The 12,650-nt window shown below is 39.5% G+C and overlaps 1 protein-coding gene across 1 annotated transcript; it reads left to right on the top strand.

Annotated features, from left to right (window-relative positions):
* Positions 1-2,777: 2,777 nt before the first annotated feature.
* On the top strand, positions 2,778-9,336 carry LOC146977835 (major histocompatibility complex class I-related protein 1-like). Its single transcript, XM_085790520.1, has 7 exons — positions 2,778-2,826; positions 4,019-4,288; positions 4,392-4,670; positions 4,771-5,067; positions 8,752-8,850; positions 9,157-9,174; positions 9,296-9,336. The coding sequence occupies exons 1-7, from the start codon at positions 2,778-2,780 to the stop codon at positions 9,334-9,336; spliced, it is 1,053 nt and encodes a 350-aa protein (XP_085646646.1).
* The last annotated feature ends 3,314 nt before the right edge of the window (positions 9,337-12,650 follow it).

The raw sequence follows: 12,650 nt of genomic DNA on the forward strand, positions 1-12,650 counted from the left end.
ACCACTACTATGATACGTTATCATGTGCATCATAATTCACTGATATCAGATGAGCAATAAAGAACTTCAACCAACTGACTCACTGCTGCTGGATCTTCAGTTAGATTTCAGAAATCAACTGCTGCATCAGACAGAAATATGTGGAAATGTGGGACTGTCGTGCAAATCAGTAATAATCATTTAATGTTATCAAATACTGTTCTGTTCTTTATACTGTACTGTATAAAGACCAGGGTCATATGTGGACACAAGCATGAATGTAACATTAAATGTTTGTCATCATTTTCAAATCAAAAGCCTTATTTGCAAAAATGGCAGCACTGAAATTCACATTTATACACAAACATTTCTTAGTCAAAATCAGATTTGTTTTGTTTTGATCTTTTTAATGATCTAATGTTTCCTCTGTGTTTCAGGCTTCACACCAACAAACAGTAAGTTTATGAAAAATGAAATATGATCATTTTAATGTTCTGTCATTCTGTCATTAAAGTCCAGGTCTGTCTTTCATACCATGTTTCTTTATTACAAATGAAACTACTTGTCTTTCTCGGTTCAGACCCTTCATTTTCATTGGACTCAGCTTCGAGCTGATCATCATATATGTAAAAACAAAAAAAATAATAATCTGTCTTCATCAAACTACTGACAATCAAAATGTAGAGAATTAAATTCTCCTCTGAGGTTTTACTGCTTCACTTCATTTTTTTTAATGTGTTTTCCAAAGAATATGTAGGTGAACTGTGATGTTACTGTTCACTTAATGATGTTGAATCATAAACTTCACCAGGATGTTAATCATCTGTGTTGATCTACTTTAGAATGGACACTCAGTGTTTTGAGATCACTTTCTGCTTTCTTACTGTACATTACATTAGTTTTGGTTTGGACTGTATTTTCTGTCCCTGTTTTTTTTTATATATCTGTATTTTTTTTTTTAATTCACTAAGTTCAAACTGTTCTGTAGCCTATGTGTATTTGATCAATTAAATTCAGATAAAAATGCTGAATTAAATGATTTTTCTATTAGGAAAATGAAAAGAACATTTGCTATAGCCCTGAACTGGACAAATCAATATTCAGTTTTACATCTGTCTGCTAATCATCTACATCTTCATGTATTTTTTGTCTTTGTGATGTATGTCTAGAGTGCTAGAATTGGAGTATTTAAATTACGTCACCGACAGCTTCAGTGTTGAGATGAGAGCTGCGAAAAGGAGCATAGTTAGTGCCCCTTCTGTGGCTTTGACCAGTGGCGGAGAGGAGGGACAATACCTGAAAGTACGGTAATAATTTCAGTTATCAGTATGGTAGAAGCTAAAAACAGACTATTTCCATGAAGAGTGAGAAACACAGTTTTGTTTTACTAATGTAAAGAATATAGGCTATGTTACAAAATATGAGTAGCTCTCGGCCATTGTCATTTTGTAAAAGTAGCTCTCAGAGGAAAAAAGGTTGGAGTTCCCCTGGTCTAGACCAACTTCATTCTAGAAAATGTGTTTTTTGCTGTTAACCACATTAAACCTTATGCCTGCCCTGACGGCCTGACTGAGATTTCACCTGAGTTCTGTTGTTAAGTGGGGAATGGCAAGCAGCAAACTACACAACCAATAACTAAACAACGACAAGAAAACCAGCTAATAGGCCGCCAACATTTCTCTAGAGACACAAATAAATCTTAAACACGTTATTAGATAAATAAAAATACAGACAACCAAATGTTAAAGCAGCAGTAAGGTGAATGTTTGTGTTAATCTAAGTCTTAAATAGTTGTATCTTCCCACAGCAATCACTTCTATAGAGTGTTTGGTCTGAAACACGGGTCTGTCAGTCACTCTGCTCTGCTCTGAGCCCAGGAGAAAACTTTCCTTGTATCCTACAACCTTTATCCAATGAGGAGAGAGAACGGCATAAAGGGGCAGTCCTCTCTGTGTGTGCAGCCAAGGGATGCGCCTGAATGTGGTGACGTAGGGACGAGGACCAATAGATCCATGACGAGGGCGGGGGCTGCTAACTCCATCTGCTGACATACATACAGTGTTGTGAACAGACCCAAAGAAACGGCCTATTTTCACGGCCTAAAAGAGGTTTTACCTGAAAAAAAAACCCAGTTCTATTGTTCGCTATAATATAATTTTTTCCAGCCCTTCAAAGTGCAGGAAAAACACAGTTTTTATTTGGACCTAACCAACTGCTGATCGGCGGGCGCTAAGGAGGGATACGAGAGGTGGTTAGGTCCAAATAAAAACAGTGTTTTTCCTGCACTTTGAAGGGCTGGAAAAAATTATATTATAGCGAACAATGGAACTGTGTATTTTTTTTCAGGTAAAACCTCTTTTAGGCCACGAAAATAGGCCGTTTCTTTGGGTCTGGTCACAACACTGTATGTTGTAAATCTTTGGGCAGGGCTATTATGGGCTGGCGTTGCTAACGGGAGGAGTGCAGAGAGTCTTCTACTGCAATTAAAGTACTTAGGGGCTATTTGGAGATCATACAACCCCACTTTAAAAAAATTATACTATCCCTTTAAATGTTGCACCACCTGCCACACCTTGTAGTTTGAGCTCTCGGGGGAAGTTAAACCATAAACACACCACATGATCATCACTGATCCACATGTAGGCTGGTATATGGCTCCCTGCCTGTCCTACAAATGATAGGCTACTGTTCACTGGCTCCAAAGTCCAAGCGTTAGTTTCTTCATCCAGCAGGAAGAAGCGCTGGGCGGAGGACAGACTGAGCTCCGTCCTTCAGCTGGACGTCTTCATCATAGAAAGATGAAAAAGTTGTTTGTGTTGCTTCTTTGCTGTCACGTCTCTTCAACAGGTAGGATCACATCACCTTTTTAACATTTGTTTTTGCCTCCGTCTCGCTCTTTAATGATAAGAGTTTCACTTCTGATTAAACATGGTTTTAGAAAATAATTAAACCATAATGAAAGTAGGCCTATGCTGTCAAGGAGGATGTTACCATATAAGAGTAGGTCAAATATCTACATCAACTGGATATATGAGGCATGAGACACACGCTACATCAGCCAATTGAAAGATAGTATTTCTTGTTGCCGGTTTATCATTTAATTTATTGATATAATATATTAATAGCTGCTTATTAAAGTGTTGGTTTGATCTTCAAACACAAAGCTTTAAATGGGAGCCACCCTATCTCTGCCATCAAGGCATCAACATCTGATACAAACACTTACAACACAACACCATTCATAAGCTGAAATAAGCTACATTACCCAGGGGGCAAAGCAAAAAAACGGACAGGGAGCGTTGTAAAAGGTTTGACAGCAGAAATGATCTGTAGGAACTTGAAGGATTAAAACCTGGGTGGACAACCCGGTCAACTAGCTGCTGGAAAGCTACAGGGGCCAAAACCCCTTTCTGGGGTCATTTTGCTGGCGGAATTTTGTAAATGCAAATATTTAGGTACTACAATGGCATAAATAGTCATACAACTATAACATTTGGCAGAGAGTATCTTGACACATAGGGGGAGGCAGGAAAAAAAGATTCTGGGGTTTGTTGCAACTCGATTTTAAGATATCACCCTCAACATCCCAAAAAAGACCAAAAAAAGTACTGTTCGCCTGACAAATTCTCATGAAAATTATTATTTTTCAGCACTTTATGGAGAATATCTATGCTTAACATGTATATAGAAAACTTCCTTAATTCATAAGCTTCCATTTGAGTCCAAGATAGCCTTTCTACTAGCTACTGGAAAGCTACAGGCTGTCTCCAAACAATGCAACACCTATTGTGAAAAACTTCATGTAACTGACATGATCAGAAACCATTCTATTTCTGGTTTCCCCAAAGTGAACAGAGAGATAGAGAAGGCCGTTGGCCACAGCAAGTGGGGCTTTGGAGATAGAAAGGCTATCTGGACTCAAATGGAAGCTTATGAATTAAGGAAATATATAAGGATATAAGGAAGGATGGAGGAAGTGAACAGAGGGGAACTGAAGCTGTAATATTGAATACAAGTGAACATCCTGTTTGTTCCACAGTGCATCACACCCTGCAGTATTTCATCACTGCATCATCTGGAGTCAGAAACTTCCCTGAGTTTGTGGCGGTTGCACAGGTGGATGACATTGCAGCAGGTTACTGTGACAGCAACACGAAGACAGTGGAGCCAAAACAGGAGTGGGTAAAAACATTGTTAGAAGACCACCCTGAGCAGCTCGAGTGGTACAATCAAGAGTGTTTTCACAATCAGCCTACGCTCTTCAGAGCTACTAGTTATGGTTTGATGCAGCTGCTCAACCAAGGTGAAGGTAGGTTGCCGTATAATTATGATCATTAAAAAATAATTGATACAGTATATACAAATATGTGCTTTTAAACTGCATTAGATGTAATTATGTGACTGTCTTTCAGGTGGCCACATTTTTCAGCTGATGAGTGGGTGTGAATTTGATGAAGAGACTAAAGAGGTTAATGGCGTCTTGCAGTTTGGTTATGATGGAGAAGACTTCTTAACTCTGGACATGGAGAACTTCAGATGGATCGCTGTGAAACCACCGGCGGTCTTCGTCAAACATGAATGGGATGCTCGATTAGTAGACATAAGAGTCAATGTGAACCTTTACACTCAGGTTTGTCCCATGTGGCTGAAGATGTTCATGAACTACGGGAAAGACCTTCTGCTGAGAACAGGTAGAGTCACATGACCTGATGTAGTTTCTTATGGGTTGGTCAGTTGATATTTCAGCAAATATGAGATGAATATTCAAATTTTATTCCCTTACCCCCCCAGATCCCCCCTCAGTGTCCCTCCTCCAGAAGACCCCCTCCTCTCCAGTCAGCTGCCACGCTACAGGTTTCTACCCAAACAAAGCTGTCATGTTCTGGAGGAAGAATGGAGAGGAGCTTCATGAGGACGTGGACCAAGGAGAGATCCTCCCCAACCATGATGGCTCCTTCCAGAAGACCATCCACCTCTCATCAGTCAAACATGAAGACTTCAGCAGCTACGACTGTGTGTTTCAGCTCTCTGGACTGGAGGACGACATCGTCACCAAACTGGACAAAGCTCAGATCAGGACGAACACGGGTAAGATTTGATTTGATTTATTCGGATCCCCATTAGCTATGGCAATGCCAATGCTATTCTTCCTGGGGTCCATACAACATAATTTGCAGTGTATCAATGCAATTGATGCCCTATAAATACAACCCATGTCCAAATAGGCAAGGCAATTTTATTTGTACCACCAGTTTGTCTCAAAGGGCTTTACATGGCATCATAACAACATCCTCTGTCCTTACTCCTTATTCGACTCACTCGAGTTTGCCTGCTGGAATATTTGTTTTAACTCACGGCAAATGCGCAAATATTTCGCTTGAGTTCAATATTTTGAACTCCAGCGATTTCGTGTTTTCGCTTCATTCGCGCCGCCGGCACAAATTCGCGTCTGTACATTGACTTTGTATTTAATCTTATCGCGCGAAAATTTCGCCTCGCGCCCAGTGTGAACACACCGTTAGACCCTCACATCCACTGAGGAAAAACTCCATGGAAAACCCTTTTAACAGGGAAAACCAGGAGAAAGCTCAGGGTGAGCAACAGAGGAGGGATCATCACCCAGGACAGAGATGTTGTTACAGACAAGACAACACTTTATAACAGAGAATGTGAGTGTAGTAGCCGATTGTCAAACAAATAAAAGTATCAAATCAAACTTCAAATTATACTAATCAAAGGGCCACTGTTGCACCATGGGTTGTGGTGTACGCGGATGGGAAAAACATAATGTCCAAACAAATGTCCAGTTTCAACAAAAATCGTGGTTTATTTAACCAAGTGCATGCTGGTCCCCTACCGACAGCCTACCTATATAACTTCAGGTGCCCCCCTACCGTGCCCAAATGAAACAAAACACCAATAATAAACAAGAAACACCTAAAGCAGCGGTACTCAATAGGCGGCCCGCGGGCCGCATCCGGCCCGCCGAACCTTCCAATCAGACCCGCGACTGAGTTCTACTAGTTTACATATTACTGTATACTGTATTTCTCGGGCTCCGTGCGCCTGTAAGTCAAAGCGCTGGGACAAGGAAACACGTGCGGAGCGTTTGTGTGTGCCTGTGAGGCGCTGCACTGGGATACAGAAACGCTGACGAACCCAAATCACCATGCGCGAGTGTTTGGGGAGCGGGCTGGACTGCAGGGTTTTCCCTGCCTGTCTGCACAGACCGTGGGTGACTTTCACCACCGTCTTGGTTCAACTGTGTGTGCATCATGCATGGGGCCGTTCAGATGAAGCGTCTTTTGCGCGCGCTCAAACCCATTCAATGTAGCCGCGCGTCATGCACGCGCACAACTCAAAAGCCGTAGCTGCGCGCATTTGATGAGACGCGATTGTTTTTCCGTGCACGTCTGCGGCGCACAGCTGCACGACCTGCTTCTCCCCCGGTGTTGTGTCCCGGTGCCCTCGGCCTGTGTCTCTCCTACTGTTTCCCACTGAGCTCTGTCTCGTTTGAAAGGTGAAGGAAGCCCATGTGTGGAAAGACGTCGCCTCCGAGATGTAGAATGTGTGTTATAGAAGAGAAACACACATTTCAGGACCAATGACTTGTATCCTCAGAACAGAGTCAGACGTCCTGTGATGGTCAGGTCATATTTAAGCTGAAAATCACAGGGCATGTCTGAGGATACAAGTCAGCAGTGTAAAGCTCCAGCATGATATGTAAATGATGATATGATAATGTCAAGATTTTTCATTTTATATCATACAAAACACCATGAAGTGTATAAATAAAAATGATGTGCTTACAAGTAAAATAAAAATACTTCAATTATTAGACGAAAAAGGTTAATTTAATTTCAATCTAGGCCTATTTGGATGTGCGGCCCCCAAGGTGTCTGTTAAGAAAAATTCTGGCCCTTCGACAAATGTATTTGAGTACCCCTGACCTAAAGTAAACAAATAATAAACTAGAATACTAATAGAAATCTAATCATATTGAAATCAAGTAAATTGACTGAGAATAACCAAAACTAAATACTCACTAAACAAAATAATAAACTAAACAGCACTAAATACTACAACTACCCAGGGGGCAAAGCAAAAAAACGGACACGGAGCGTTGTAAAAGCTTTGACACCAGAAATGATATCTAGGAACTTCAAGGATTAAAACCTGGGTGGACAACCCGGTCAACTAGCTGCTGGAAAGCTACAGGGGGCCAAAACCCCTTTCTGGGGTCATTTTGCTGGCGAAATGATGTAAATGCAAATATTTAGGTACTACAATGGCATAAATAGTCATACAACTATAAAATTTGGCAGAGAGTATCTTGACACATAGGGGGAGGCATGAAAAAAACATTCTGGGGTTTGTTGCAACTCGATTTTAAGATATCACCCTCAACATCCCAAAAAAGACCAAAAAAAGTACTGTTCGCCTGACAAATTCTCATGAAAATTATTATTTTTCAGCACTTTATGGAGAATATCTATGCTTAACATGTATATAGAAAAATTCCTTAATTCATAAGCTTCCATTTGAGTCCAAGATAGCCTTTCTATCTCAAAAGCTCCACTTGCTGTGGCCAACGGTCTTCTCTATCTATCTGTTCACTTTGGGGAGACCAGAAATAGAATGGTTTCTGATCAGGCCAGTTAACATGTAGTTTTTCACAATAGGTGTTGCATTGTTTGGAGACAGCCTGTAGCTTTCCAGTAGCTAGTAGAAAGGCTATCTTGGACTCAAATGGAAGCTTATGAATTAAGGAATTTTTCTATATACATGTTAAGCATAGATATTCTCCATAAAGTGCTGAAAAATAATAATTTTCATGAGAATTTGTCAGGCGAACAGTACTTTTTTTGGTCTTTTTTGGGATGTTGAGGGTGATATCTTAAAATTGAGTTGCAACAAACCCCAGAATGTTTTTTTCATGCCTCCCCCTATGTGTCAAGATACTCTCTGCCAAATTTTATAGTTGTATGACTATTTATGCCATTGTAGTACCTAAATATTTGCATTTACATCATTTCGCCAGCAAAATGACCCAGAAAGGGGTTTTGGCCCCCTGTAGCTTTCCAGCAGCTAGTTGACCGGGTTGTCCACCCAGGTTTTAATCCTTGAAGTTCCTAGATATCATTTCTGGTGTCAAACCTTTTACAACGATCCGTGTCCGTTTTTCAAAAAACTGGGATTTTGCCCCCTGGGTAAACTAATAAATAGCTCCAGCAGTGAGAAACATGGAAATGTTAACAAGAGTTGATGAAGGCAGCCTCTGGTGAGGGGGGGGGGGGGGGTGGATAATATTTGACTCCCAGCACGATGGAAGGACTGGGGGGCAGACTGGTCCATGGGAAGAGAGGGCAGACCGGTCTAACAGCAGGGGAAAGGGGGCGGGGGGGGGGGGGGGGGGTGCAGGCGGCGGCTGGTGCGGCTGGTGCAAATACAACATAAAACACACACACACACAAAAAAATAAAAATAAAAATAGAATACAAACAGATAATATACTGACAATACAAGACAGCTCCCTATAGGTCAGCAGCGGCACGTAGAATTTCCACATCATAATGTCAATACATGTCCACATATATATTGGTCACACAATAAGTTTCAATAGCCCAATAATATTACATCCAGCGCTATCGAAACCCAGTCTCAAACTCAGACCTGACTAAATCAAAGCAGATTTGACAGTAAGAGTGACATCACATACACACATCTTTCTTTTTTCTTAACCACAAACTGTGAATATTGTCTTGGTTCCAGCTCCTCCGTTATCTGCTGCTGTGGTTGGAGGAGTCGTCGTCCTGCTGCTGCTGCTTCTCTGCACCTCTGGATTCTTCATCTGGAGACGGAGACACAGGGGTGAGGGACAACGATTGTTGAAGAAGTCATTTACACCCCCAAAGGTCAAAGGTCAAAGGTCATCTTCCCTGTGACATCATAAAATCATTTGACATTATGACCATATTCTTTATAACTTGGCGGATTTGCAGAGCGCTTTGCTGGGCCATTTATTCCTTTCACTTATATCAATGAAATATGTGTGTACAGTAGGAGCCATAAATGTGTTTTTTTAGTTAGCATCTAAAAAAAACTAAATATTTCTTTCTCAGAATTGTTTTTTTTTTTTTTTTTTTTAATGATCTCATGTGTTTCTCTGTGTTTCAGGCTTCACACCTGCAAACAGTAAGTTTATGAAAAATGAAATGTGATCATTTTAATGTGTCTGAAGATTAACAGTTATGTCTTTCATATATGTCTATTACAAATAAAACGACTTTTTTCTTTGTCTGTTTTCTGTCTCTAGGTTCAGACCCGTCATGTTCACTGGACTCAGCTTTGGACTGATCATCGTGTCAACGTCACTGTGCAGGTGTGAAGGAGCGCTGCTGTACTGGTACAATAGTATCATTGGTATATGCCATAGGTATATATCTTTTTTTACTGAAGAATATAGAATATAATAAGATTGACTTTATTAATCCCACATTGGGAAAATTCACTTGCCACAGCAGCACATCCCATGATAGGGAATAGAGTAGAATAAAATACGCACACATGCACACACACAACTGGCAGACACAAATACTGTATGTATTTAACTGTGACATTAGGAAACAATGTAAATATCCACATGTTAAATGTCAGTTTTCCTGTGAAACTGTCTTCAGTCTGATTGATCATGAATTCTACCAGTCAGACGTCAAAGTTTGACACTTAACCAGTTAATAGTTAATGTTGATCATCTGTGTTGATGTAGCTACTTGGTTTTGATTGTTTTTTCGTTTCTGTCCCTGTTCATTTTTAATTTTTAAATGGAGTTAAAACTCTGAATGTGTTTATGTGTCATTGATTGATTAATTTCTTATGAATGAAAAGGTCTGATGCTTAGTATCTGTTAGAGGCCTGATAAAGAAGTTCTCCTCAGTGTGTGTTCAGGTTGGAGAAGTTGGAACATCACATCATCATACTTCTCAGATATCAGATATACTATATAGATATAGATACTATATCAGTATATATACGTATCTATGGGCTCCGCCGGAACCAAGAGGGCGCAGCGCGGAGAGACGCTCAACTCGTTGAGATTCGCCACCAAGGTTGGTGACATCTGTTTAATCCTGATGCATTGATCACATGATGTGAAACTGTAGATAAACTGAACTTTATCACCGCAGGGAAATTCACAAGGTTTAGTTTATTCTGCAAAAGACTCGAGTTCGATCTGTTTTTGAGAACAGAACAAATGAAGATAGATAATCAGGGTATCCGTGGGGTCTTGAAAAGTATTAAAAGGTGATGATAAATCAATTTTGGGGAAAATGAAGACCCTTAAAAAGTATTAAAGTCTTTTCACTACTTTATAAAGTCTTACATTTTGAAGGTTTTTTTTTCTGAATTAGCTGTCCAAGACTTTGAGTCCTAAAAACCATTCTGAAAGTGTGTGAATTTATTCGTTTTATTAAAAAACAAAGATGAACCGGTGCATAAAAAAACTAAGCTATTGTGGGTGCGTTCGTAAATTGGATCGGATGCCGCTCAAGTCGAGCGAGTACTCGGATATCGGCTACAACTCTCCTGGAAACTAAATCAAACAAGCTGAGGCACATGTCATGACTGTTATGTTTTTGGGAGTGGAGTAAGTGTTTTTTTTAAATATATACCGGTGTGTATATATGAATGCAAAGTTTATTAAAAAAAAAAAAAAAAATCATTGCTTTGATTTATTATTATCCCAGCCTATTTTGAATTCTGTTGCATCATAGTGGTCTATAGTCTTTATCACAAACCAAAGAGGCAGTGAGGTGTTGAAAAATATTGAGAAGGTCTTAAAAAAGTCTTAAAAAGGTGTTAGAATTAACATCAAGATTCCTGTATAAACCCTGATAAAGATGAAGGTGAAGACGTCACAGTTCAGGGTCTACAGTCTCACTGCTGCACAATCTGCAAAAAAAAAAACCCAAAACATATTATATTATACAGGCAGAAACGTCATGTCATCACTTTGTCTCTAATGTTTATCAAAACAGTTGCATCTCCTGAGACTTTGATATTTCACTGAGTTACTTTACAGTTAACCGTGCAGCCTCAGTGTTTTCTTTGTCACATTCTTGACTCATAATGTTTTTTATTTTCTATGTTTGCAGGTGAATGACTGTGTAATTGGGACGGCCGTCGCTCACAGAAAGTAAAAACAACAAAAGAGCTGAATCTTTGTTTTGTGATGGTGTGTGTGTGTAAAATCTTCACATACACCATTTGTATATTTGTATTTTAAATTTGTATTTGTATTTTTAAATCAATAAAATTTGTTTGACTAACACAGTCATTTACTGTTAATGTGATGAATTTTTTAAATATATATACGTACATAGCCTACTGTATATAAACGTGTGTGAATATCTTGTGCTTTAATTAACAAACATCATCACTATAGTTACACTTAACCACAAGTTTTATTTACACCACAAGCAGCAAAGATGAATCACAGTCACATCACTCTCTGCTTCAGTCTCAGATTCTTTACATTTGGTATAATCATATTTTATTTCTTCCATGTTTAATATCTGAGCAGTATTTCATACATTTGAAGGATTGAAAAGAATTACACTAATGGAGATTGATGGAAATTAAAAGACACCAGCTACAACTCATACAGTCAGGTCAGGGCTCCAGACTAACTTTTTTTTTTTTACACGGAGCACAGTTGCCCCCTAACTTCAAATTTTAGGATTGCAAGCTGAAAAAGAAGAGTTCCCGCACACTAAGCCAACTTGCAGAATTTTATTATGCAACGTTTCGGTACTAGACCTTTTTCAAGCAAATGTTTGCGCCACCACAGGAAGCCATCTTAAATAGGAGTGGCTGTGTGACACAAACCAATCACTTTCCCACACGTCTGGATGTGAGGAATTCAAATATTAAATATCAACATATAGACAATAGAAACAGCATCAATGTAGTAGGTAAAGAACAATGAATATACAATAAATATTAGACTGCCGTGACTGGATACATTAGGTCCTAATGGAAGGTAATAGCAAATAATCACAGTCAGAAACAATAAATACGACAGATACAATAGTAAAATAGAAGACAGAGGGACTTGCAATAAAAAATGTGCAAGGCTACAATAGAAATCTGAAAAAGTCTAAACAAATCATGCAGGGTCTACCTACATATGTAAATGAGCACAAGACCAGAGGTCATATAGGTTCATAAGTCTGGTGATGTGGACATAAACATACGTGGCTGCATCTTCTATAGCTGGACAAAACCCCACCAATAGACATAAAAAGATGTTAACAATAGCAATGTCAACATGAAAATCACAAAAAACAGGTGAACAACATTTCATCACTAAGGGATCAAAGGAAACAGGTAAACAACATTTCATCATTAAGTCCCTTAGGTGCCAGTGTTTGGAGGGTGTCGATCCAGAACACTTCTCTCTGTTTTAATAATTTGTCATGATCACCTCCCCTGGGTGGTAAGGTGACCTGCTCAATGCCACAGAACCGTAAGGAGGAGATGTCATGATGAGAATTATTGAAGTGTATGGCTATGGGATAGTTCGGGTCATTTCTGCGGATACTGCTTTTATGTTCACTTATTCTTTGTTTGAGTTTTCTTGTGGTTTTCCCAACATAAGCCAGACCACA

Source organism: Trachurus japonicus, chromosome 11 (assembly GCF_045865225.1).
Source record: "Trachurus japonicus isolate A0001 chromosome 11, Traja_1.0".
NCBI classification, from domain to species: domain Eukaryota; kingdom Metazoa; phylum Chordata; class Actinopteri; order Carangiformes; family Carangidae; genus Trachurus; species Trachurus japonicus.

What these genes read in the sequence shown, in the direction of transcription:
- LOC146977835 (XM_085790520.1), top strand. Translation starts at nt 2,778, where the DNA reads ATGAAAAAGTTGTTTGTGTTGCTTCTTTGCTGTCACGTCTCTTCAACA. An exon ending in CTGTCACGTCTCTTCAACAG is followed by an intron (nt 2,827 to 4,018) that starts GTAGGATCACAT and finishes TTTGTTCCACAG; the next exon opens with TGCATCACACCCTGCAGTAT. An exon ending in TCAGATCAGGACGAACACGG is followed by an intron (nt 5,068 to 8,751) that starts GTAAGATTTGAT and finishes TCTTGGTTCCAG; the next exon opens with CTCCTCCGTTATCTGCTGCT.